At 45.0% G+C, this 27637-nt stretch overlaps 1 protein-coding gene across 1 annotated transcript in view; it reads right to left on the reverse strand.

Annotated features, from left to right (window-relative positions):
- Positions 1–651: 651 nt before the first annotated feature.
- The window catches only part of LOC310693821 (uncharacterized protein), a 35554-nt gene continuing 8568 nt past the window's right edge, over positions 652–27637 (reverse strand). Inside the window, exons 8-33 of the mRNA XM_083476197.1 lie at positions 27164–27378; positions 26343–26446; positions 24036–24166; positions 22829–22975; positions 21698–21888; positions 20597–20679; positions 20030–20166; positions 19563–19687; positions 18792–18927; positions 16933–17151; positions 16310–16480; positions 14854–15000; positions 14673–14722; positions 13548–13668; positions 12595–12680; positions 11602–11728; positions 10956–11146; positions 10313–10403; positions 10057–10198; positions 9377–9561; positions 8897–9052; positions 7557–7690; positions 6759–6889; positions 6378–6472; positions 3898–5527; positions 652–2824 (exon numbers count right to left, since the gene is read on the reverse strand). Of these exons, the coding sequence (XP_083332323.1) occupies positions 2739–2824; positions 3898–5527; positions 6378–6472; positions 6759–6889; positions 7557–7690; positions 8897–9052; positions 9377–9561; positions 10057–10198; positions 10313–10403; positions 10956–11146; positions 11602–11728; positions 12595–12680; positions 13548–13668; positions 14673–14722; positions 14854–15000; positions 16310–16480; positions 16933–17151; positions 18792–18927; positions 19563–19687; positions 20030–20166; positions 20597–20679; positions 21698–21888; positions 22829–22975; positions 24036–24166; positions 26343–26446; positions 27164–27378 (5031 nt within the window). The 3' untranslated portion in view covers positions 652–2738. The remainder of the gene's footprint in view (positions 2825–3897; positions 5528–6377; positions 6473–6758; positions 6890–7556; positions 7691–8896; positions 9053–9376; positions 9562–10056; positions 10199–10312; positions 10404–10955; positions 11147–11601; positions 11729–12594; positions 12681–13547; positions 13669–14672; positions 14723–14853; positions 15001–16309; positions 16481–16932; positions 17152–18791; positions 18928–19562; positions 19688–20029; positions 20167–20596; positions 20680–21697; positions 21889–22828; positions 22976–24035; positions 24167–26342; positions 26447–27163; positions 27379–27637) is intronic.

The following is a 27637-nucleotide window of genomic DNA, read 5'->3' on the forward strand; positions in this document are numbered from 1 at the left end:
CAAGCCTCCCCAGACCACACCCCCTCTCCTAGGCCACACCCACCGACGCCCCTGCCTCACACCCTCCAGTGCTCTGGCATGACTGGAATGTCTCCTTGAACTCTGATAATGCCTCTTGCTTGCCTCAATGGAGGAAAGAGAGAGTGGGTGTGTTGAATGTAGCCTACTGTACAAAGGGTCATATCCACCACTGTGCCCACTTTTTATTCTGGCCTGCCCACGTTTTGCTGCTCATCTTCGCCCCTTCCTCACTGCCTGTGTTGGAGTTGTCCTTTGGGAACTCCCTTAAAAGGAGGAATGGAGAACCTGCAGCACTCTAGAAGCTGTCAAAATATAATGCAGAGGTATAACTTAACCTAGGAGGAACATAATTCTGCATTTTATAATTCTTTTTAACCCCCCACCCCACCTTCACTCTAATTTTAGTCTCTAAGTGTTGTTGTTAAAGTTCATTTGGGCCTCAGTGTGCATAGTTGTGTAGACATTGTGTCAAAAACTGTGTTGATAAACGTATTCCGTTTATTTCCCCCACTCTCCAGCCCTTCTGGCTCCCACCCCAGCATTCCAAAGGGGGGGGGGAATGTGTAAACATCAAAGCCAGTCAAAATTAAAACCATTTTTTTAATTTATTTTTTAACACGTTATTGAAATTAAACAGAAAGTCATTTCCGCAGAAAGCAACTTGGTGACATTAAGGAACTTGAACAATTTAGGAGGGAGAGGGGAAACAGTTGGACTTTTTTAAGATCAATGAGCATGAGATTTAGAGAGGTATACAATGGAGTCTGGAAGTTATATCAATTAAGAGCTTCAGGTGAGCTTTCCATTATTTCTATCAGAACCTAAAACTCTTTCAGTGGTAAAGAGGGAGGGGTGATATCTGTCATTTTGGATTCCATCAGTTTCTCAATTTTCTAATCAAGTTCTGTTCCCCACATTTCCATATCAGTTTGCAATTATTTTTTCAGCATTGTAATATTAATTTATCTGAATATACACATTTTTGCAAAGCAATTTCCCCCTTGCATTTCCACGTGTCATTTTTTGATAATATATGCATTTTTATTCACACTTTACCCTTGTTTATGCATCGTTGTACATATTACTTGGCTGGAGAACTGCTTTGCAAACTCTGGAAAAGTGAATTCCAAAGGATGGCTGAGTTTCCGTTCATGTATTGTTTTGCAAAATGCAAAGTAAGTGGCTTCATCTTTAAATGCAAACTGAATCACATTTGTCTCCCATTCTTCAATGTGGCTAATGGCAGTTTTGAATAAGGACACACTCAGTATTCCCACCTTCTGAATTCAGAAGTTGGGCAGAAATCTGGGTTTTTTTATCAGCCACTGCAAGTTTCTCAAGCTTCTGGTTTTGATGATTGGTACCTGATGTTCCCTGAAACTTTGGCCAACATGCTACAGCCAAGTCCAATGTAAATACCTATTGCTAATACGCAATATAGCACAAAATATACAGAGTTCTTATTTAGGGAGAACATAGGATTAAGATGCCTCCTTCCTTTCAAGGTAGTGCCTCTGCTGCATGATAATCAACTTTCCCTAGCATTCAAGACACTGGATGCTTCCAAGCAGTTTCTGTTTTCGGATGAGATTCAGTCACATGCCAGAAAATTCAGGTTGCGTAATTATAGATGGATGGGACTCAGACCTTGTGCTGTAGGCTGTCCACAAAGGGAAGGAAGAACTGAGAAGGGACATGCCAATTTGAGTTCTCTCAGTTCTCATTTTTTCAATCTTAAATTCAATCGTTCACATTTCTACAAAAAATTGCCATTTTTTAAAAAACTAATGTACTCTTTGTGCATTTATCCTAATAAACACATTTTTCTCTGCAGCTTTGACTCAAGCACATGTTTTGCAAGCAATTTTCCCTAATACAATGCATTTTTTAACGTTAGTTTCATTTTAATGCCCAATTCTCCAAAATATATGCATTTTTGTAAACATGAGTCGGTTGGAGCACTAGATTGCAAAATTCAGAGAAGTGCAAATTTCAAAGGATGGCTGTGTTTCAGTTTTTGCACTGATTCAGAAAGTGCAGACTTTAAATGTGATCTGAATGAAACAGAACTGGGTCTCTGAATAGAACAGCCTGGCCACTTAACCAGCACAAGCAGGGCCTGGGTGATACAGGAGTCCACTCTCCACATGTGATTTGCAGAAACTGGTATTCTGAGGCAGACTGTCTCCAACAGTGGAAGCAGAAGACAGCCATCATGACTAGTAGCCAAGGGGCAGAGAAAGCGGTTTGCTTTCTGCTAGGTTCCCAACTCTTCCAGCTGACTGATGGGTAGGCTGAGCAAAGCCAGTCTTCTTGCTTCCCCTTGCTCGGAACCAACCTGAGGTGCTGATGGTGCAGTTCTGGTTACTAACACAGGCCCAGAAAGGAATTCAGGAGTACAGCTGTTCCAGGAGGCTCAACAAACCAGGATCCAGCATGCACAGAGGACAGGAAAGATGGTGCTGGATCTCAGCACTACCTTGAGTGTCACCATAACAAAATGAGGGTAGAGAGAAACACAGCAGCTTTGCAGCAGGCAGAATTTGCATTAGGCACAGGGCAGTTACTATGCACATAAAAGTCAGAAGAGACCCACAGTCCAGAGAGCATTGGCGTTTGATCCATGGGTTCCAAATGGCTCCCCTTGTAGAACTTCAAAGCTCTTGCCTTTGCCGTCCCCAGTTTCTGTCGGGAGGTGCAAGGAAGCAACAATACTCTCAGAGAAGCCTCCTCTGAAGTGGGATTCCAACCACAAGGGACAATGTCAGAAGAAGACAGCTGGAGATTAAGCTGGAAGATGATCCTGGATGGAGAAAGCGGAGGGGTAATTCAAATGAGCCACTGTTGCTTTTGCATTCAAGATCCTCAGATTTGCTAGAGGACTAGAAATTCTACACTATAAATGCCCTTTCCTCACCATGGATTATGCAAAAAATAATGTACAAAATAGAGATCAGATTTCTATAACCTTCAAGGCTTCAGACACCTTGGAGGAGCCTCCATACCATAGTCCTACTAAGCCTCGGAGGGGAACCAAATCCACCTTTTCTGGGCCAAATATCACATATGTAGCCTTAAGGGCTGTTGTTTTCAGAACACAAGAGCTGTTCTGTGAAAGATGATGTACAGTGGTGCCCCGCAAGACGAATGCCTCGCAAGACGGAAAACCCGCTAGACGAAAGGGTTTTCCGTTTTGGAGGTGCTTCGCAAAACGAATCTCCTATGGGCTTGCTTCGCAAGACGAAAATGTCTTGCGAGTTCCTGCGGGGGTTTTTTTCTCTCCCCCCCCACTTTTTCTAAGCCACTAATCTGCTTATCAGCTGATCCGATAAGCCGCTAAAAGCCGCTAATAGTGCTAATCCGCTAATCCGTCAATGGGCTTGCTTCGCAAGATGAAAAAACCGCTAGACGAAGAGAATCACGGAAAGGATTCTTTTCATCTTGTGAGGCACCACTGTACATCAAATTTTGAATGAACTTGAATGCACTTTCTCACCCTCCCCTGCTAATATGCCTGGTGTTGTTAGGGAAGTCTGTTCAGCCACAGCCTTTTCAGTGGGAGGAAAGGTGCCTTGCACCACATCAGACCATCCAGCTCAGTATTGCCTACACTGACTGGCAGCAGCATTCCAGGGTTTTAGGCATTGGACATACTGAGCTCTATCTGGAGATTCTGGGAATTGAACCAGGGACTTTCTGCATACAAATCAGATGCTCTACCACTGAGCCATGTTCCTTCCTCATAATTTAGAACATTGTTTGCCCCCGATAAGTCAGTCTAGTCCCTTCACAGAGGTCATTCCACCATGAAGGTAGAGATTCCCTGCCCTTAGACATAATAGATATTTAGCAGATACTTAAATCACAGGCACTTACCACTTAGCGGCTGAAGATTGATGTAGCCATTGGGTGTTGGCTGCAATGGTGGTCTCGTTCTCGAAGGTGTTCTGCTGGTGGCTCTCCTTGTGGTTTGAGGTGAGACTCCTGTCTTAGGGGATGTTTCTGGGACATGAACGGTAGTCTTGCTTGAAGCAGTTGACATCGTTTCCTTCATTTTTGTGGCAGCACTGATGGGTGCTGGGGTTGTGGCATTTGGCATGGGCTTAGCTGGTGCTGAAGGCCTTTCAGAAGAAGTAGCAATCATGCCAGGCATAGCGGAAGTTGCATTGCTGGTGCCAACTGTGGTTGCATTTGCACTATGAGTGTGGTTTGTGCTGATGGCAGGTGTGTAGGAAACAGTTGCACTGCTGACAGTAGTCACATTGGTGACAGAGGTAAGGAGACCTGTATCGTTGATCATGGTTGCGTCGGAGGCTGGTGTGGTGTTGATGGTGGCAGTCAGATTGGTCTCCATTGCAGTGGTAGGTAGACTTGTATCATTGATTGTGGTAGAGTTGGAGACTGGTGTGGTGTTGGTGGCGGCAGTCAGGTTGGTCTCCATTGCCATGGTAGGGAGACTTGTATCGTTGATTGTGGTGGTGTCAGAGGCTGGTGTGGTGTTGGTCGAGGCAGTCAGGATTGTGTCCACTGCAGTGGTAGGTAGACTTGTATCATTGATCGTGGTAGAGTTGGAGACTGGTGTGGTATTGGTGGCAGCAGTCAGATTGGTCTCCATTGCAGTGGTAGGGAGACTTGTATCGTTGATTGTGGTGGTGTCAGAGGCTGGTGTGGTGTTGGTGGAGGCAGTCAGGTTTGTGTCCACTGCAGTGGTAGGGAGATTTGTATCATTGATCGTGGTGGAGTTGGAGGCTGGTGTGGTGTTGGCAGTCACGTTGATGCCTGTTGCAGAGGTAGGGTCAGGTATTCCACTGACAGTATCATTTGAGGCAGTTGTAACATTGGAGGAGGTAGCCATTATTTTGGTGGAAACTGCAATGGTGGAGTCTATCGAGACGGTAGGAAAAGTCGTGCTATCAGTTCCGGTGTCGCTGGAATCTGCTGAACCTCTGCCAGAGGTAGTTGTGTTGACATCTCTTGCTGTGGGAGGGGCCGATGTTCCACTGATGGTATCATCTGAAGTAGCTGTGACACTGGATGAGATAGCTGGGACTTGGGTGGAGAAAGCAACTCTGGGATCCATGGCGACCCTTGTGTGGGTGATGTTGGTGGAGGCAAAAGAGGTTTCATTGGCCACAGTGCTGGTTTCAAAGAGTGGCGTTGAAAGGGGTTGCATAGCAGCACTGCTGCTGGAGAACACTGCTGCATTGTCACCAGAGGTCACTGAGTCACTTGTGGCAAATGAGGTTGACCCCGTACTGGGAGCAGTAGGAGGATCAGCTGTTGGAGAGTCAATGGGTGTTGTAGACTCGGAGGCATCTGCTACTGTGATGCTGGTTGCTGTGGAGGACAGAGAGGTCATCCCTCCTCTCAGACCAATCTCAAGAGTGTCCAGCTCAGACTGAAAATGGCTCTTGATCCACAGAGCTACCGAAGGATCATTCTCAACTTCTTTCAAATCAGGCAAATTTACACCAAGCAACCCTTTCACATCCTGGACGCTCAGTTTCTGCAATACATTTGTGATACCTTTGCTCATTCGGGCAGGTCCCTGTGTTTTAGTTATGATTTCCCCCAGAAAATGACCTTTCTAGTCTGCTCTTGCTTCTCTCCACTTTAAAAGCATTAGAAGTGCAACCCTGGGTCTACACTACAAGCCAGCATCAGTTCCAATACTCTTCAATTATTGTAGCATCTCCTATTACAGTTTGATGTGGGTGGCGTGAGAATGAGAATCCTCTGTTAGAGACCCTGCACCCCATATCATGGAATTATTCCTCACCCACCCCCTGCAGTGTCCCCTGAAAAGGATAAGTAATGGTTCATTCTGCTTAATTGTCCATTTAAATGTGTTTGTGGGAGGGGGGATTGGTTTGGTTTGTTCTTGTTTTTATTATGCATTTTGTGTTTTTATTCTCTGTGAACCACCCTGAGTTCTTCAGATGAAGGACAGTACACAAATTTAATTAATAAATAAATAACACTGTAATGTTTTTACGCTTGTAAGAGTCTAGCACAGCCTTCATCAACCTGGTGCCTTCCAGGTGTCTTGAGCTACAATTCCCATCAGCCCCAGCCAGGACAGCCTTGTTTTGGACTACAACTCCCATCAGTCCCCAGCCAGCATGGCCATTTTAGACTACAATTCCCATCAGCTTGTGCTGACTGGGGTTGATGGGGAGCTGTAGTTCTAAAACATCCAGAAGGCACCAGTATGGGGAAGGTTGGTCTGGCAGATAGTTCCACATTTTGGCTTAAACTTCCTAACTGATGGAATGGATGGGAAATGTTGATGTGGCAAAGTCTTGCCCAAGGCTGCCTTTAGAATCCACACAGTTCAGCCAACTGCAGCAACTCACCTGTAGCTCTTCTGGCTTCAGATTAACAAATGTGGCAATATCCATCGCAACCTGAGATCCAGCCAGCCTTTTCAGGTCCTCAGCAGGAGCTCCACCTTAAAAGGGGGAAAGGAAAAGGAAATGGGAAACAGAGCAGCTCATATATTTAACAAGGTGGAATGGAAACCCCAAAGCCACTTAAAAGAAGAAGCTGCCTTTAAAATAAAAATGGGGCAACGTCTGAGAAAAACTGGGAATGCACCCATTTCAGAGAAAGGTAGTCCAGATTCTAAGAAATGTAAGAAAGCACTCCCTTAATTATGGAGGGGAAGGTTCATCTGGAAGCACCTTCATTGCCCATGGTGGAATGGAGGAAAGTTGCGGGAAAATTAAGGTACCCACCTAGATATGGCTGAATTAGGGGATAATATGCACTGGTTCCATTTTGGCTTGCAAAGGCCGTGCGTGCTTTTTCATAGAGGATGTCTTTCTTGCCTTGGGAACAGGAAGAAATATCTAACTTCTCAGCATGCCTGCACAAAGCAAAATACAGGGGGTGAGATTGGACAAAACAACTGCTTAAAAGCTTCAATCGACTTGGAAGGCAACTTAGCTGCTGACACAAAATAATAGCTGGTTCAAGGGACACTGAAACCTTTGCCCATTTTCCTGGAGCAGCCCCTGTGTGCTTGCCTTGATGCTCAAACCACATGCCTGAGTATGTGACAACTTGGGTCTCACCTATGAAGGTGGCACCCTGGGGTCTGGCAAGGTGCCAGTTCCATTGGGAAGACCCACATTGTCAGCCCCTGGCCAGAACTTTGGATCGTTGAAACGCTGTCTCAGTCACACAGGAGTCTCTCTGCTGAGAAAATCTCACATGGCTGGGGTGGCATGAAATGGCTCCATAGGGGTGCATTTTATCACATAGTTGGCAGTGAGCTCAACAAGGGAACTGGTGGAGAAGAAATTTGGTTTGGCATTTTAATGACAGTTCTGTCAGTGGCTGCTACCCATGATGGAGGTATGTTCTGCCTTCACGGTTGGAGACAGAAAACCTTGCAAATGCCAATTGTTTGAAGGCATAGTTGTGGGGAATACGCTTGCCCAGGAAAAGAAATACCCTGGGCTCTGAGTCAGAACTTTCCATATCTGTTTCTAGCAGTAAAGCCCTCCACCCCACCCAAGGCAGCATCCTACCGAATTGCTTCTGGGTTTATTTGCTTCAGCTGATCTTCGTCCAAAAAGCAGAGGTATTTCCCCTCCAGCATGTCAAGTAATGGGCCCGTGAGGCTGCCCCCTTCTTCCATGTATCTTGACACCAGTCGCCTGAGCTGCAAGATGAAGAGTTCAGTTTCAGGACATGAACAGTGACACACTGGGTCACCTGTGGTGGCACATCTAGCTCTGACATCCAACAGTGCTGTAGGACTGCGGCAGGCAACGTGAAAAGTTTGCTCCAGCAGCTAGAGTAATTCTGCATCATCTAGGAACCAGTTTTGGCTGATGCCCATTGGGGCTGGTAGGATGCAAGGCAGGAGGCCATCAGTAGGTGGCGCCAGAGCCAATGACAGGCAGAGCTAAGCAATTCTAGTTTTGTCCTTGGCTTCCTCTCTGCTGAGTTCTGCAAATAGCAACTCTGAGGCTAAGGAGGGCAGAGGAGCCTGGCAGGCAGGCAGGCAGGCAGGCAGGGCCACCTACTCGAATGGCTGTAGGAAGGAAGGAAGGAAGGAAGGAAGGAAGGAAGGAAGGAAGGAAGGAAGGAAGGCAGTGGTTGGCTGAGAGCAGACTGAGTTTGGTGGCATTGAAACTATTTTGCTATTCCTTTAAGGTCGTGATGTGAACTGACAAGGTGAAAGACCTAAGATAAGGAGGTAGCTTTTTCTGTAACTCCCATTGACTAGTATGAAAAGTAAAAGGAACTGGGCTTTCCTGCTTCATTCTTCCTTTCCTTCCCTGAATGTAAAACAGAGTTTAGTTTGTTATGAGCAAAGCTTATCAGTTAATAAGAGAAGTCTGTGTTTAAAAAGTAATGCTCCTTAGAATCATCATTTCTGTAAAGAAGACCTTAGTGTTGCAATAGCTAGAGCAATACACCCCCCCCCCACTGGATACACTGCAGGGACACTATGTTCTTTCCTTCTGCACAGATATTTTAAGGATTTCCTTAAAATTCACATGGGAATGGGATGGAGAAGGACCCTAGCTAAGTGGCAGAGCATCTGCCTTGCAACCAGGTTCAATCCCTGGCATCTCCAGCTAGGGCTGGGAATGCCCCCTGCCTGAAAGTCCAGAGACCTGCTGCCAGTCCGTGTAGGCAGTACAGAGATAGGTGGACAAATGCCCCTATGTTCCTGTGATGGGACAGACCTAGTGGCATGCAGATTTCGGAGCTATTCTGGGGAACGTTGCCTTTTATTGTTACCGTAGTCATACAGTTTTACCTGTAATGAAAACTGATAAAAATGAATTCATTTTAAAAAGAATCTGGACCAACTGGACTTTAATGAGTTCACCCATCCCCCATTTATATATGTTACCTGAGCCATCTCCCAGGCCCCATTATTTCGGCTGAGCAAAGCAGCAAGTGTGTCACTGGAGGTGATATTCCACCTGCCAATCTCATCTGCGCTGTACAGGCGTGAAAGGAAGCCAAGAAGCTTCAGGTGGTCCTCTGGAATCCCATTGGGGTAGATCTAATAAAGAGGGTAGGAAGTTCATTAGTTGTGGAACCAGCAATCTTGTTTGCTAGAAAACCCACCACCCTTGGCCAACATCAGTAAGGCAAAGGCTGCAGACATTTCTGTGGCAGCCAATCAGCAACATGCACAGCCAGCCTCTTCTGCTTCAAATTTGCACAGCCAGCTGTTTCTGAGCTCCTCCTTGGATAGGAAAAAGGTACATTTGGATCAATTATAGTGAGGGCACCACAACCAGAGCAACCTGGCTGCCCTAAAATTGCCACAGCATCATTGAGCAAAGGCTGCAGTGCACAGATACATCAATGGCCCTTCAGTTACCTCGTCCAGCTTCCTTTTAATTACTGTCAAGTAGTCGTTTGGAAGCGGCTGCTCAAGCAGTGGGACCAAGTTGGCTTTCAAAACCTCATTGCTCAGGCAGGCATCAAACTGCTGGGCGCTGTCATAGTGGACGATGAAGAGCGGGTCTTCCAGTGAGCTGGTTGTGACTGGAGTGGACCGGCAAGCTGTTGGCAGAATTTCACAGGCAGGGAATGGCCTTGCAAACTTGGCAATTATGGGAAACCATCACCCGTCTCTTTGGCTTCCTCTCTCTCTCTCTCCTCTCTCTCTCTCCATCAATAGTCAAGAAAGCCTGTGACTTTTAATACAAATTGTTACCAAGCACCAAACATACAACTTTAAAACAATTGCTACATAAAACAAATGTCTTAACCTAGGGCTGCCATACAACACAGAGCTTCTCTTCCACAGCCAGACATTTTTCATCCTCAGAATGTGGAGACTGTGACTTTGGCACTGAGCCATTTTCTTTGTTACCTTAGTGACTCATACCATTACCTCACCAGGAAGCTAGCCCCGCTATTCTGATTTCATGTTGGATCCAGGAATTAGAGTGGGGCTCAGGCATATAACCTACCTACCTCCAATCTCACAATGAGATAGAGATATATAGATATGCACAATAAACTAGCTTCTTCTTTTCTCTCTCTCTCTCTTACTTTCTGGTGCTCGTCTAGTCCGAGGAGGGGAAGCAGATTTCGATCCAAGCGACTTTAAGAACAGGATTGTTTTCGCTTTCTGTGAAGCACTTTGGCTGTCAAACAGATCTGCCACCTTCCTGAAGAAGATCAGTCTCTCTTCCTGTGTAAAAAAAGGAGATCCACTCGAATCTGTACATCAATGGCAAACCTTAAGGAATTACAGGGGGGGTACAACAACAACATGTGAAACCTGGGACTCTTCTGCTCCCCCTACCTTGTTAATGGTGTCCCAGGTGGTACGGTTTATGTACAAAGCAAGGGGCCCGAGATCTTCCAGGGTTCCATCATCCCAAGATGCAGGTGCCCTGTGTCACATGGAGACATACAATCCTCAGTTGCTTTATGGAATCCTTGGACCAACCTGCCACCCTCTAGTTGTTTTTGGACTACAACTCCCAGAAGGCAACAGTCAGCACAGCACAATCAGAGATAAGTCTTCACCAACCTAGATGGACCCACCTCTTTTGCTGAACTGATATGCTAGAGTGAAAAACAACTCCCAGATAAGGTGCAGGGAGGGCTCTTCGGGTATAGCCAAAATAATAAAGAAGAAAATATGGGTTGAGTCAATGCTTTCAAGGACTGTGGTTGGCTGAAGAGTTGGCTGAAGTGTTTGGGTGGCAGAAGATGGTTGGCTGGATACAGCCAAGATGGTGCATTTTTCCTATATAGGGCATGTGCAAATGGAATGCTCCGACAGGCTCTTTTGGACTCTGTCCTGTCATACATTACTGAATAAACCTGACTAACTAGGTATTTCATGTGAGCCTCCATACTGAACCCCCAAAGGGAATTTCTCCCACAGCACATGCAAAACAAACATAAACCAGAAAGGTTTGTCTGTCCCTGTTGCTCACCCTTGCGAAGTCTTCCCACTGCTCAGAAGCACATTTAAGGCAATCCTCTGGGCAGCTGTGAGATCAGGACACAGTTTCAGGTTCTCCAGGACCGTCGGGTCAGAGTCCAAAATGGTGGCTGCATCCATGTCACACACGAGGGCTCCAAGCTTCCGCAGCTGCTCTTTGCTGAGCGAGGTATTCTCCACTCTCTGGTGAAATATTTAATATTAGGACCAAAGAAGGAACAAGCCCATTTTGCTCTTACAGTTGCTAGTGTTCATTCCAGCAATGGCATAACCAGGGGCAGCCACCCATGAGGCCAGGATCCACAGGGGCAGCAGATCCCAATGTAGATCTTTATTTCCCCCGCTTGTTCCTGATATAGATCTTCCCTCGCCCATTCTTCCCTGGCAGGGAGGGGGATGCCATGCTGGGGTCTCCCTCAGGTACTAGAATGTCTTGGGCAGCATCCCTTCTTATTTGGTTCAGGGGGTGTTAGATGACATTGCGTTAAATCAAGTGTTATCCTGTGTGTTTCCCAACCACCTTCTCCATCACTTTCATTGTGGCCACCTGAATTTGCCAGCATGTGTTTGACTCCCACTTGAAAATAGGGACACCCCCACCCCACAAGGCCTTTGCATAAGGAAAGAGTGTCACTCACAAAGCAACTCAATGCATTCTCCAAGAGTTTGTTCCTTTGGGTTGATCCATTGGCCAGCAGAGTTAGATTCCCTTGGGAAGCCAGGGTGTAAAACGCTTCACAGTTCTGGTGATTTATTTTGTTGAGACTGGAAGATACGTGAATCTTCATTATTTGAGAGGCAGGGCAGGAGTGCAGGAAAGGTTTGGTACTACAGACGCTTCCACTCCTCCATATCCAGCTTTTAACTACAGTCATACCTTGGTTGTCGACAGCCTTGGTACTTGTCTGTTTTGGCTCCCAAACACCACAAACCCGAAATGAGTGTTCCAGTTTGCAAACGTTCTTTGGATCCCGAACGTCTGGCACGGCTTCCGTGGCTTCCAATTGGCTGCAGGAGCTTCCTGCAGCCAATTGGAAGCCACGCCTTGGTTTCAAAATATTTTGGAAGTCAAACGGACTTCCGGAATGGATTCTGTTCAACTTCCGATGTAAGTTCTAAAATGATAGCCTAAATGTTATTTTTCATCTTTGTGTTCTTTGGGGCAGGGAAGGAGAGTCCTATAATGTTAAAACTGGCATACAGGAGGAGTAATAACATAAGAAGAGCTTGCTGGATCCGGCCAATGGCCTATCTAGTCCGGCATCCTGTCCTCACAGTGGCCAACTAGATGCCCAGGTGGGAAACCCGCAAATAGGATTCAAGCACAAGGGCTACTCTTCCCTCCCTCCTGTGGTTTCTAGCAACTGTTGTTGAGTGATAGGTCTGGAGAATGAGCACAACCACCTAATACATTTAAAGCACATGTGCTGCTCCAAAGAATTCCAGGAAGTGTTGTTTGTCAAGGCTGCTGGGAATCGTAGCTTTGTGAGAGGTGAACTGAAGTTCTTTGGAGAAAGCCATATGCTTTCGATGTGCTTTCAACATTTGGTGAGAGAGCTAAACAAAGCAAAACAAAGTCCCTGACCCTTGACTTAATTTCTCAGAGAAGACAATTCCTCAGAGCTACTCACGGAAAGAAAAGCAGCACATCGGGTGGGTAACTGGTGAAATTTGCTGCCTGGTTGTTTCTGGAGAGAAGTTTTGCCATGCAGGAGAGCTGATGGGAAGAGAGCCAGAATTACTCCCCTTACATCCTTCATGAAATAAAAGCTGGATCTCACCTCCCTATCCATTCCCTGATCGGTGCAACATCAAGCTTGAAAAAGCAAACTGGGTGTCTGGGTGTGCACTTTCTCTCTTTCTGAATCTCGCAGGGAGGGCTGATCTGAGGGAGAGAAGTCACCCAGTGGGGGGTGCCACCTGTTCTACTACTCTCTCTCAAAAATTCAAATGTACCCACAGGCCTATAAGGCTGGTAAGTATAAGGCGGCACCGTTTTCTATAACCTTCTTTTCACCCCGTGCAGCACTGCTTCCATTCTGCTGCAGTTCGTATTCTGCCCAAAACTATGTTTTTCATCTTGCTGTCACCTCTGATGAAATTACGTAACTTAGGTAATTCATTGTGTTGTTGTTATGATATCCCGCCCCATTCATTTCAATGCAAAGGAAACACAATGCAAATGCGGAGGACGTAAGTCTATGTTGTTTGAAAAATAGAAGCAACAACAACAGTGAACACCAATCGTATTTGCTGGATTGATTTTGGTTCTGGGCACAGGATGCATAAACAAGCATCAGTAATTTCCACTCCTATTTATGTCTTGGGAGGAATTCTCTGACTTCATACTGGTGACCCCTGTCTTACAGATACAAGAGAGCTCTCCTGGCCTCCTTTGCACAGGACCCCAAATTCAGAAGCAGCCAAGAAAGCACCCTAGCATACTAATGCAGCCTGGCACTCCTTTGGCCCCTGTCTCATACCAGCACCATCCTGCCTGAATCCTATGATTCTGCTAATTGAGGGGAAGTGAGGGCAAGAGTCCTCAATCCAGCCCCATTTGCAGCCCATCTGCATCTCTCACCTGTTCCTCACTCAGGTTGGCATTTTTAATCTTCACTTCTTGGACCAAAGAGGACAGCTGTGCGGGTGTCAGTTTGGTGGCAACATTGCACTGGAAGCCTTGCAGGATGAATGCAGAAAGCCTAGAAGCCACAGAGGTGAATTAGTCTTTTGCTGCCAATTTGCTTCCAAGCCAAATTCAAGATGTTACTGTTAGCATATAAAACCCTTAATAATTTGGGATCGGTTTACCTATGAGGTCGCCTTACCCATATATGCCCACTCAACCGCTTTGATCGGCGGAATTGGCACTTCTACAGGTGCCACATAACACCCATTCCACATTTGGAAGAACGCCATCTTTTAGTGTGGCAGATTCTACACTTCGGAACTCCCTGCCTATTGATATCAGGCAGGCGTCTCTGCTGTACTCTTTTTGGCACCTGCTAAAAATATTCTTGTTTAGACATGCCCAGGTGCTTAGAAAGCCAATCAAAGTTTTAATCTGTTTTTAATCTATTCTTATTTTAACATTTTGAACGTCTTAAAATTCTGGTATTAATTTTTCTTATTGATAATTTTATCATTTTACCTTTTTAGGCAAACCACTTTGAGGTTTTGTACTTTTTTCACCATCAACCGCTGTATAAATTTTAAAACTCAACCATATTTCTCTAGGTGCCTTTATTATATATATATATTAGGCGCCAGGAGAAAACAATTCTCTATAACCAGGCCTTGGGCTGATTAAACAATCTATGGCCTTTTAAATGTGTTTGTGGGAAGAGGAGAGTAATTGGTTTGCTTTTTGCTTTTTTGTAATGTATTTTGTGTTCTCATTTTTATGTTGTAAACCTCCCTGTGATCTTCAGATGAAGGGTCATATACAAATCAAATAAATAATGATGCTGAAAATGAAAATGTCTAGTATGGAGAATTAAATCAAATTGATTAAGCCAGGGAGAGGGCTTCTTAAAAAATAAAAATTCCTTCATGAAATTAGCCAATTATGCCTCCCTTGGATACAAGCCCAAGGTCAAATCCATGGAGCCAATGGAAAGGTTGTCAAATGCTGGACAATTGTTTTTTAAGATAATTCTGGCTAGGGGTCTCCCCACTCCTGCACCACTGTGGGCCCACAACTCACGCTGTGTAATTATCCGTGCTGGACAGCACATCTCCAAACAGAACAGATGCCTAGAACAAAGAGAGGGGTCAATTCAGTAGCAAGGAAGAAGCAAGATGGCAGAGCAGGCCTGTGCAGGCTCAAACTGCCACACACTGCCTCCAAGGCAAACAGGGTTTAAGAGAAAAACCAGAGTCGTTACCTGCTGTGGGGACCATTGTTTCTCATTGATTTTGTGAAGATCTGAGATCTTGCCTCGAATCACCAGTAGCGAATTTGGGACTTGGTCCACTAAATCATCTGGGACGTTATTCAGGATGTCACTGAGGGAGGACGAGTTTGAGAGGATCTACAAGGTTGAGGGAAAGGTCATAGAACCAAATCAGAGTTCGCCAATATGGCTTATCTTATGCGGCTTTGCCCCATTCTAGTGCCCTTCAAATGTTTTGGACCACAAGTCCCATAAGTCTCAGCAAGCACAGGGGCTGAGGGGAGATATAGTCAAAATGGATTTGCTAATGATAACTGTAGTCCAAAATGGTCATGGGGATGGGGGCTAAGGGGAATTGTAGTCCAAAACATGTGGCGAGCAAGAGGTTGGGGAAGGATGATGTAATACAGGGGTTGTCAACCTGGTCCCTACCACCCACTAGTGGGTGTTTCAGGATTCTAGGTGGGCAGTAGGAGGTTCTATGGCACAAGCTGAATCCTCCTTCCATCGAGCACTGGTGGGCGGTAAGGAAATTTTACCATGAAGGAAGATGCATCAGTGGGTGGTAGGTATAAAAAGGTTGACTAGGTAAAGGTACCCCTGCCTGTACGGGCCAGTCTTGACAGACTTAGGGTTGTGTGCTCATCTCACTCTACAGGCTGGGAGCCAGCGCTGTCCGCAGACACTTCCGGGTCACGTAGCCAGCGTGACGAAGCTACTCTGGCGAGCCAGCGCAGCACACACGAAAACGCCATTTACCTTCCCGCTAGTAAGCGGTCCCTATTTATCTACTTGCACCCGGGGGTGCTTTCGAACTGCTAGGTTGGCAGGCGCTGGGACCGGGCAACAGGGGCGCACCCCGCCACGGGGATTTGAACCGCTTACCATACGATCAGCAAGTCCTAGGCGCTGAGGTTTTACCCACAGCGCCACCCGCGTCCCCCAAAAAGGTTGACTACCCCTGATCTAATGATATGAGTATTATCGCTCTGCCCCAAATAACTGAAGAGGTTCCTACTGCAGCCTGCTACTTTATCTAGGCTTATGCAAAACAAGGAATTTGGTCAAAGTTGTGGGCTTCTGAAGCCTGAGAATCCTAGCTTTCATTTAAAGCAGAGCACAAGTTTCTAGTCCTTGTGACTTTGAAGAAATGTTTGGGTCGTGTTGGATGAAATCTCATTGAGGGAAAGAGCGGGCTTCCAGTTATTGGGTCTACTAGATTGCAAGGCTCTACACAAAATCTTTCTATGCCCCACAGCTAGCAGAAGTGGTAAAAACGGTACTAATGTTTAGATTTTCCTGATCTGCAAAGTGTATTCAGATGGATAAATTTTATTTCTTTTCTGGCTTTTGTAAAACTGAAAGTAACCAACCCCTAAGCTAAGACACTTCCAAAAAAACCCAACACATTTACAAAGGTTGTTCCTGTGCCCTTAAGCCCATTTACCTTGCTAACAAAGGCCTTCCTTAAGTGTTCGGAGCCTTGCCTGAGAGCACTCAAGAAAGCGGCATTCTTTGCCAGCTGAATTGCCAAATCTGCTGAGATTGAGTCAAAGCTGCTGCTGGGCAACCCTTGTGCCAGGGTGCCAAGTCTCTCAAACTTCTCAGCGGTATCCAGCTGCAGTAAGAAGGAAAGAGGAGGAAGGTCAGAGCTTCAGAGAGGATCACACTGTCCTGCAATGTCAGTTCCCAGGTTTCAGGGGTCACTGTGCAAGATGATGCCCTTCTTAACACCAACAACTTTGGTCATTCTCTTACCACACCCCTCTGAGCCCAGACTGCACCACTGCCCACAGCTGCTGTGCCCTCACTTTGGGGTAAGGCAGTAGCTCAGCAGTAGGGCACTTGAGCTGCATGCAGAATGTCCTGGGCTCAACCCCTGACATCTACAAGTAGGGCTGGGAATGTCCCTTGTCCATGAGAACAGGATGCCAGATTCAATGGGTCTTTGGCTGTCCAGAACTGGAAAGAGGCAGGTGGACTGGATGCCCCCTTGGACTGGCCTAGCATGGTGATATTTGCAGCTCTTTCCAAAAGTCAGCCACCAGAGACGGGTGTCAGATTGCTTACCGTGAAGTCGCTGCGTAGGATCTTGTTCACCAGCCCTTGGGACTGTCCCCTGTTCCAGCCATTGACCTGCCCAAGCGATTCCAAGACCTGAGGGTCCACCAGATCTTGCGGCATCAGATTTGAAATCTGACCAGTGGTCAGCCCCATGGCCTGCTGCCCCAAGGCCACCAGAGTCTGTCTGTCAAATGTCTTGACTTGTGCCACAAGACTCGTAGCAAGCTGGGAAAGGGAGACAGATATAATTAAGGATTGGGAACTTCTTGAATGCAAAATGCCTTCAGGGAAAAGTCCATGCAAATGCAGCCACTGCTTTGGTTTTTCCAACATGAAAATTTTCAGATTCAGGGTCTGCAGACATGATTCTGAGACAGCTGTGTTCAGATCCTGACTCAGCCTTTGATTCAGTGGTTAATCTTGTCCAAGACTCTCTAATTCTCAGCCTTAGTTTTCCTAACTGTTAAATGGAAATGACAGTGATGCCTCTTATTTTTTTGCATAATTTAGTTCTACATGGCATAATGTTACCAAGATTCGATGCTTTAATGCATTTACAGGCTCACAACATAGAATCACATGGATCTCAGTAGAATCATTGTAAATGTAATGCTATCCCACAAATAATCCTGGGAGTAGTTGCTGAGCATTCTCTTTTCCCTTCAAATAACTGCTATTTCCAGGATTCGCTTGGAAGAAGCAATTACTGTATTATTAATCCAGTTTAAGTCTATTGTCTAGCTATCACAGCATCAGTTACCTGTATTGTGAAGTTAAAGAAAACAATGCACCTTTTGTTGCTCTGGTTCCTGGGTTCCAGAATACCAGTTTCTGGAGGTCTTTACTAAATCTGACTTTGGAATGGAAAGTGTGACCTCCTCACCATAAAATGTTATGGGTAGGAGAGAGTTGTGGCTTGGGCTAGGACCATGAAAGTCAGCACATCACCCTCTTCCATAGCCCAGAAATGAATACATATAATTTAAAAGTATTTGGGGAAGGAAACCTTTGGGATGTTTAGTCTCCAAAACCATCTGGTGCTCTTTGTACAAGAATCCCCACCTTCATGTCTATGATGGCACAATCCTAAGCACATTTAAGGTAAAGGGACCCCTGACCATTAGGTCCAGTCGTGGCCGACTCTGGGGTTGCGGCGCTCATCTCGCTTTTCTGGCCAAGGGAGCCGGCATACAGCTTCCGGGTCATGTGGCCAGCATGACTAAGCCGCTTCTGGCGAACCAGAGCAGTGCACGGAAACGCCGTTTACTCACATTTACTCAGGAGTATATCTTGATGTATTCAGTAAGTATTACTCTCTTACAAGTTTACAGCACTAAGACTGCATTCACATACCAGTTTATTCCATTTCCCATTTTCCTTACTGATCATTTCCCCATTATAGTTAAGCTTTCATGCAATGTAAAAGCCACTTCTGTAAAACTAGCAAAATATAGTGCATATTTAGCACTCATTTCTGCGTTGATTGCTTCCCAAAAAAATCTGTTTGCAGCCCCCCTTGACCCCGAAAACCATGGGAGCACAGTGATGGAATCTGGGGTGGTATACCAGCATACAGTTCTTTCCTGCCATTTTCATGGGGGAATAGATGCAATATGCTGTCCAATTATGTTTGTTGTTGTGGCACACCATGCCCACTGACGTGAATGAAATTTAGTATGACATGCAGATACATCAATGAAAAGGGCACAGTTCCAAAACACAGCTGTCACGGCAGTGTGCCAGGACTGTTAGAAAGCGGGACAGAAATGCTAGCATTATAATCAGGAAAACTAACAGAATATTCCCCATGTCTGAATGCATCCTAAACGTGCAACGTGCAATCACAAAATTCGGAGGGATCTCACCTGGCGGTCAGATGCCGATGGCAGAGAGGAGTTGCAGTAGCGGTTGACCTGCACAATGAGGTTCAGGGCCTTGTCAGAGCTAAGGCTGGAGATTTGGGTTGAACGTCTAGCAAAGCAAATAAGCTGGTCTGGAAGACTTGGGAGGAAAGTGGGTGGTGTGTTAGTTTCTTGCTTCTTCATACATGATATTTGGGTGACTTATTAGATTGAGTCGGAGCCCTTTGCTAACTCGCTGAGAACGAGATGCACCTGTGCTGCCAATCCAGTTGAGACAGAACAGAAGATTCTCAAAATCAGCCAGAGCTTGATGTGCTATAGCAACAGGGTTTTCATTAGCCCGAGCAGATGTTCTAAGCACATAGAGTGAATGTGCATGGGAAAGGGCAGAAGCCATCAATTTATTATGTTTCACATTTTTATGCCAATTTTCCCCAAATGCAAGCAATTTCCCCTCATATAACGCATCTTTGTATGCTTTTTTTTTTTTTTTTACTAAAAGGCATGTTTTTATGCAGCCTTTATCTATAATATGTATTTTTGTACACATGACTTGGTTTGAGAACTGTACTGAAAAGTTTGGAAATCTGCAAATTTTGAAGGATGGCCTGTGTTTCATTTCACAGGAAGTGCAAATTTGGGTACATTCACCTCTGAATGAAAACTGAACTGAATCTCTCCCCCATGCCTAGATGCGGTCCAAAACATTTGGAGGGCCCCGGATTGGCCAACGGCTCTTTTAGCCACTTCATAAACAGTCGCTTCCACACCTACCTCTCAAGATTGAAATCGGAATCAACGGCAAAGAGGGCCTCAGCATACATCTCTGCCAAGTCTTTACGGAGCCTGTTTCTGTTGATGAGCCCCAGGTTGTCTGGGTTGAAGGCAATATCTTGGAACTAGGAAAAGACACAGCCATGTAAGTGCTTGCTGGGGGAAATGCAATGCATAGTGGGATGCATAATCAATGATGCACCGTTTGTGAACTGAAAGCAGCAACAGCTGCAAATGTCAATCATATTCCCTGGATTGATTTCCATTCCAGACATGGGAGGAATGAACAAACATTGGCAATTTCCGCTCCCATTCCTGTTAGAATTCTCTGAAATCCCAACTCAGTTTCAGAGCTTGATATTCTATTTCCAGTTTTCAGTGAATTTTCCATTGAGGACTTGATCAGCACCACCACATCATCTCCAGATAATATCTGCACTGAAAGCAAATCCAGCAGAAATACTTACTATGGTTGCATTGTTGCTTGTGAGTAAACGCATGTCCCTGGCATTGCTGTAACGGATGTAATTTCCAAGATACGTGACAAGCCAATCCGATGTCTCTTTATCCCTGGGATTGTAGCAGCGGGGCTTCACTTGGGCAGCTGCGACATAGATCAGTGAAGGTTCTCAAAATGGAGCAAGGCCTCAAATGTCTCATATATATACCAGGCCCACTGCTAATCCCTGCTTTTTTGCATTTGATCACCTGACACCTGCAAGCCCCTCTGAGCAACTGGCTGCAATGCAACACAATGTTCTAACGTTCTCACTGCTTGAAGTAAAAATGCAAGCTATAGAATGGGGATAAGCTGTGAGGGAAGGTAAAGGTCCCTTTTGAAGAGGGAATGACAGGACAACTTGTACTCTGCTGACAAAATTAGAAGACACACAAGTCCATTTCAGACGTTCTTTAACATGTGGAAGGGTGCAAACAAATCAGAAAGGGTGCTTAATAAAGAGCAGCCACAGTTCTATATTAGGTTGTGAAAGCAGCTTCATCTTTCTGTGGCTCCAGCCTGGATATTGACTTACCTGCCAGGTAAGCTTTGATGGAATAGTACACTTCTTCCTCCTTATCTTGGGACATGCCTGTATTTTTGTTCAGCTTCTGCACACTGCAGACAGAAACAATGGAAGTTGGGACAGACAAATAAAACTTTCTTGTTTCTTCGCTTTGCAGTTCAGACCTATGAGTGGGGTGAATTGCCTTGTGTGGCCGCCAGGAGAAACCAAGAAGATCCATTGTTGAGAAGATCCATTTGAGGATGCCAAATTTAGGCCTCAATATTTGAAAGACTACCTCCTTCCCTACAGACTGTCTCAGGTGTTAAGGTCAGCAGAGGGGGCCCTCTTGGTAGTTCCATCCCCCCCCCCGACATTTGGGAGAGAGGCAGGAGAGGGCATTCTCTGTGGCAGCCCTAAGTTGTTGGATTCCCTCTTCAGAGATGTATCCAGTTTATTCACTATACAACTTTCAGCAAATGCTGAATATTCACCTCTTTACACCGGCCTTTGGCACCTGAGATGCGTGTTTTCAGGGCCCACCCTATTCCTGTGATTGTAATCTGTTTTAACTGTTTTTAATTTTGAATGTTAAATTGACATAACCCACCCTGTAACCTGCTGGTGAAGGACAGGTAATAAATTCATTGTTCCTCTTAATAATAGCATTAGCTCAACAGAAATATGTAATTTCATTTTGAATATATTCAGAACCAAGCCTTTGAACCTGGCTACAAAAGCCTGCCCCTGCTGCTTCAAGAATGTGAAGGCGAAGAACTCCAAAGCACTGCGATACAATTCTCCTCTGCCTTCATAACAGCCTTACGAAACAGGTTAGGTTATAAGACTTGCCCAAGCTGGAGACTGTTTCACAGCTCAATGAAATCTGAATCTGTAACTCTTGTGCACTAACTGCTATCTGTTATGACACAGATACACCAGTGGCAGACCTTAAGCTTTCAAATTTCAGGGGTGTCCTGTGTGACACCAAAATCCACCCCCCGCCTCTTGTATTCCATTCTGCATCATAGTTGTGGAGCCCCCTGTGAAGCCCTCAAGGCTCCACGCCCAGTGAGACCTCTCAATCCACCTCTACACACACATGCCCAAATCGGAAACAAGAACGCTTACATTTTACGGAACGACACACAGCTGGTATTCATGGTCTCACTTGCATTGAGCAGGTCACCATCGAGGAACATGAAGTAGGGAGCCAGGCGGCCACTGAGCCACATGTCCACTTCTGTGTCGTTGCTGCTGGAAACTACAGTCGGCCACACACCAGCCAAGAGAGCTGCCTTGGTGTCATTTGGAAGGATGCCCTGCTAAAGGAAGGCCACAAAAATAATTTTTGAGCATTAGAAATCAGGTGCTGCAAAGCCTGGATCTGCTAGAAAGTGAGAGGTAGAACATACAGGAGGATGAACTTTCAAAATCCACCTGAATGAGAAGAGTGCATTCCATTCCAATGTAACCCCAGTCTCACATTTTGGCCTTAGCTTGGTCTCATGAGCTTCAGAGCTTGTCCAAAGCTTGTACAATAGTGTGGTTGAAACTTATAAGCAATGTTATTTTCTAGAAAAAGAGATCCCGGAACTCACCACGAACACCTCCCTTGTTCTCTTATAATGGCAATGGCGCCCACCTGAGAGGTGCTATGGCAAATGTCAGGCTCAGAATCATAAGAACATCAGAAGAGGCCAATGACCCATCTGGTCCAGCATCCTATCTTACAGTGGTCCTGCTGGAAACCAGCATCCAGGATTCAAGCTTGGAGGCCCAAGAGCCCACCTTAAAACCAGAGACACCTTTTGCAAGCCCCCAACATCTTCTGCTGCTCAGATCCATATCTGACCTCTCTCAGAGGAAATCCCATTTCCCAACACTCCTCTGCACCACCTGGGCACAACCCTCCTCTTCCTTTCTATCTCCATAAGCAGAAGGACTAAAGTTTTTTGGTGTTCTTATGCTACATAAAAGTAAAGACATTATGTCCAATCAGTTTTAAAATATGAGAGTTGCATTTTTCCTGTATGTTGCTATATCCCAGGTGTGGGGAATCTTTGGCCCTCCAGATGTTGCTGAACTACAACTCCCATCAGCCCAAGGAAGAATGTCCAATGGGCAGGCATGATGAGAGTTGGAGTTCAGCATATCTGGAGGACCAAAGGTTCTCCACATCTGCTATATCTCCTCCTTTCTTCAGTGTGGATTTTAAAAAGAAAAGAACAGAAACCATTTCTGTCATTTCTCCCCACTTACAGTAACATTTTTCTGGTTAAATTTATCAATAAAGGCTCCATTCTGCTCATAGTTCCGTAACACAGCAGTCAAGAAAGGCTTGTCATTGAGAAATCCCTCTCTGGCAAATAAGTCAGCCAGAGCATCTGGAGAGACTGTATTCACAATCTGAAAACAAAAGCATAAAAAAAAACACCATTATAATTTGAAAGAATAGACTTGGGTTTTAAAAATGCAATTTAAAAAGAGGCTGGTTATTATACAAAAATAAATTATTTGTACAATGATTCTGCGCTGCAGTTGAGCAGGCTACAAAAACATTTATGCAGACCTTCAGAATAAATCTTCTCTTTGGTGCTATTTAAACAGTGGTTTTGCTTCATAAGCCTTGGGGAGCCACAAGCTGTACAGACCAAACGATGTGGAGGGGAAGGGAAACTTTATCATCGTAAGGGCTGCATTCCCTTCTGGGCAACTTTCTAAGGGCCATGTGCCCATGGTGGGTGGGTCCAAAGGCAAAAGTGGGTGGAGCAACAACAGCTAAATTTACCTTCTTACAGTAGGATGGTTTCTACACACACACATACACACACACACACACACACACACACACACACACACACACACATCTCATTCGTGGTGCTGGCATCCTGACTACGAAATGCCTTTCCAAGACAAATTAAGCAATCTCCCTCCTTTCCTGCATTCAGGGAACATGTAAAGGCTTTTTATTTAAATAGCTATTATGGCTTTTGATCGATAGTGGTATGAAGTTTTTACACTGCTGCTTTCAGCTCCTTTCTGCATCATGCTACAGTGTTCTTTTAAAATTGCTTTTACAGTGGCACCTCAGGTTACATACGCTTCAGGTTACATACGCTTCAGGTTACAGACTCTGCTAGCCCAGAAATATTACCTCGGCTTAAGAACTTTGCTTCAGGATGAGAACAGAAATTGTGCGGCAGTGGCGCGGCAGCAGCAGGAGGCCCCATTAGCTAAAGAGGTGCTTCAGGTTAAGAACAGTTTCAGGTTAAGAATGGACCTCTGTAATGAATTAAGTACTTAACCCAAGGTACCACTGTATGTCAATTTGATAATCATGAGCTGCCCTTGACTCCCTTCGGGAGGAGGGGTAGCTTATAATGTGAAATAATAAATCATCGTAATGAATGAATAAATGCATCATCTTTCCACAGATGTTTTGACGGAACTGCAGCAGCAAAAGCACCTTTTGGAGGTCCGATGTGGGAATGAGGGTCTGCAGATCTCTCAGAGTCAGGAGGCTGGCAAAGCTCTGAAACATCTCTTCTAAGAAGACGGAGAAGCTGGAGTTTGCAGAGAAACAGCGGAGAGAAGAGTCTAAGAATCCAAAGGACAGGAAGGGGCAGGGAGAGAGAGAAGCGGATAAAAACAGTGAAATCTTTTAAATTTCATAACTTGGAGAACTGTAATGCCCCCTCCCCCCCCCCAAAGAAAAACCATTATCAGAAACATTTGTCACAACAATTTCACAACTGGTATTCAAATGCTATTTTTTAGCAATGAAGCTGAAGCTTTACAGTAGGTGAACATATCAGACGACACAGCGATTCTTCAAACAGCTTTTCTTTATTCACAGGCCAGAACAGAACTGAACTGAAGGGTTCAGCCAGCCTGCTTATATAGAGCTCCACTAAAATGCAACAGTAACCATTTTCTGTAACTATCCAATCACTGAATGTCACTTTTGATCCCTTATTTGCATATGTGGACCTGAACTATCTACAGTATCCCCCTGCTGGCTCAGGGTGAGAACTTCAGTACATACCAGAAACATTTGTCACAACAATTTCACAACTGATATTCAAACGCTATTTTTTAGCAAAGAAGCTGGAGCTTTACAGTAATATTAATAATTAGCACTGATGCAGAGCACTTCAATGGGGCAAAGCATCTGCCTGGCCACGCAGTGAGTCCGTCTTTCCTGGTCCCAAGTTCAATCCCTGGCATCTCTAGGTGGGGCTGGGAGAGACCCCTGCCTTCAAACCTTGGAGAACCCCTGCCCATCAGTGTAGACAAGTCTGAGCTAAATGAACCAATAGTCTGACTCAGAATAAGGCAGCTTCCTATGTTCTGATGTTTCTTCCTATTTTTTGCACATAGCAAGCCTTACAACAACCCTGTAAGGCAGAACGGTATTATTATCACCCATATTTCAGATTGGGATGGGGGTTCGAGTTGCAGGTGGCCTATAGCACCTACTCATTGCCAGAGACCTCAAAGACCATGCTGTTACCCAGCCATCATTATCAAATACTGACACATTCATACAAAACCACATGCAGTTCATATATATAAACACACACACCAAACATGCATGCTTCTGCCTAGCAGCCTCAGGAAGCTCTGGCTTAACAGCTGTCTCATACTCATAAACATTTTTTAATGATAGAATGATGGCTGGCTGACCAAAAAATGAGCAAGTCGATGCCTGCAGTTCAAATTCAATTCCTGAAGCTCTACAAGTTACAAGTGTCCTCAGGGGTTATCTCTGCACTCTCCTCGGGCTGGCCTTTGCCAACCTGATGCCCTCCAGATGTTTTTGACTAAAGTTCCCATCAGCCCCAGCTACTACAGCCGTGTGGGTTGGGGATGATGGGAAACATGATCTTGAACAGGGGCTACTGTTTGATTTTGGGTTGAAACAGAGGTTGACTAATGACATTTGCCTCTTTCAGCCCTGTGATTTTGTGTCAGTTTTGCTTTTCGCCAAATCAAATGGGTGGGAACCGCATGTGTTTTGGCTCTACAGTATATAAATTCAAGCCCTGGATTACTGAGCTGTCAGACAACCTTATAGAACAGGGGCAGGGAAACATGTGTCACTCCAGCTGTTGTTAGAACCCAACTCCCATCAGCCCCAGCCAGCATGAGTAATGGTCAAGAATTATGGGAGATGTAGTCTAACAGCATTGGGAGACCTGTGGGTTCCCTGTCACTGTTATAGGATGTTTGCCCCCCAGGCATGGGCCACTGATTAAGCTTTAACAAACTGAATTGGAGTTAGGGGTGGGAGAGAAATTCAATTCAGTTCACATCTGAAAGCAGATCTATCAAATTTTAATTTTCTAAAACATAGCTATCCTTTGAAATTTGTTCTTATCCAAATTTTACAACACAGTTCTCCAACAAAATGTTTACAAACATGCATATATTATGCATAAAAAAGGAAGTACAGTATGCATAAAAATGAATATATTAGTGAAGATAGCATACAAAAGTGCATCATATTACAGAAAGCTGCTTGCAAAATATGTACACAAGTCAGAAGTACATGTAAAAATGTGTAAAAATTCACGGTGGTGAATTTTCCCAAGAAGAGTTTTTCAAAAAAATAAATAAATCTCAGTTTACTGCAAAATGTGGAGAATTGAATTAGGAACTGTAAAAACGTAAGAAACTGAGGGAACTGAAATTCACAGAGTAATTGCAAAACATTTAAGAGTGGTCAGATTGGGTCCCTGAATTGCCAGAAACAGGCAGAATTGCCCCTTACCGTTAGAATTCAACCCTTTCAGATAAGGAAGCTGGAAAGACTGGAAGACTTCCTCTTGGAGCTGAGAACTCATCTTGGTAAACTGTGCATCGAGACCTTTAATGCTGGGAAGAAAAAGTATATTGTTGGACAGATTGGTGGGCAAAAGAGAAGAGAAAGAAAAAGATTAGTCTTCGTTCATGATTTTATATGCTTGTCCGGCTCCCCTTCCACAAAGGATAAGGCTATGGATTCAGGGTGGGAGAGTAAATTGCACTCAGGAGAACCAGTGGGGTTGGGGAAATCACATTTTCAAATGATTGCAGTTTTGAGCGCTGGAAGTATGGATGTAAAGGAGCAGTAATTTCCATTCCATCCTCTCTCCATCACAGTCAGAGCTGTTTCCATTCCGCTACAGTTCGGCTTCTGCTAAAACCAACATTGTTCAACTCATTTTCCACTATGTTAAAACTAACATAATAAAATGTGTAATTAATGATGTAATTAATTTCAGTTGAAGGGTGGAGTAAAAAGAAATGTAGAAAATAGCAGTCCTTTCCAGACTGAAAAACTTGATAATAGCTACAACTGCTCAGCTTGTGATTTCTGTTCATAACCTCCAATGAAACTGGGGGGAAATTCTGCTTTTCTGTTTTTGATGGGATTTGCTGGCATCCCTAGTTGGGGAAATGTGGTTTATTGTCTTCAAAAGACCTTCCCTTTTAGCTGTGGTGCAGGCAGACATTTTTAACCCCTGGTGAAATTGAAGGACATTGAGCAATGAAAGGGTAGCGTAGAGAGACTCTTGGTCATCGTCACAGCAACATGAACACAACCCATACATTGCCTGGTACTGTTTGCATCCCATTGTCTCATTGTGAAGGCACTGAAGCATGTCGACAGAGATGGCCGAGATGAAAAGCCGAAGCCTCTTCTGGAACCAGGATGTCACAAAGGCTGTCTCATTGAAACGATCCTCGTTTCTCAGCTTCTCGTCCCACAGAGCCCTCAGTATGATAGTTTTCCATTTTGGGGAGATCAGGGAAGAGTTCATGATCTGGAAAGCAAAAAGCTGACCTTGAGGAGTTTCTAGCTGGGAAACCGGAGCTCCAGAGGAAGTGAAGAAAAAAGGCAGGGGTGGAGTCATCATCATCATTTATTATTTACCGTATTTTGCGCCCCATAAGACGCTCCGGCCCATAAGACGCACCTAGTTTTTTTGGGGGGGAATAAAGAAAAATTTTTTTATTCCCCCCCCCAGGTGCGGGGCTGGAAGAACCAGGTCGGGGAACAGTGGGAAGGCACGCTCTGCCTCC

The sequence above is a fragment of the Podarcis liolepis genome (genome assembly GCF_965112155.1).
Source record: "Podarcis liolepis genome assembly, chromosome: 14".
Taxonomy (NCBI): Eukaryota; Metazoa; Chordata; class Lepidosauria; order Squamata; family Lacertidae; genus Podarcis; species Podarcis liolepis.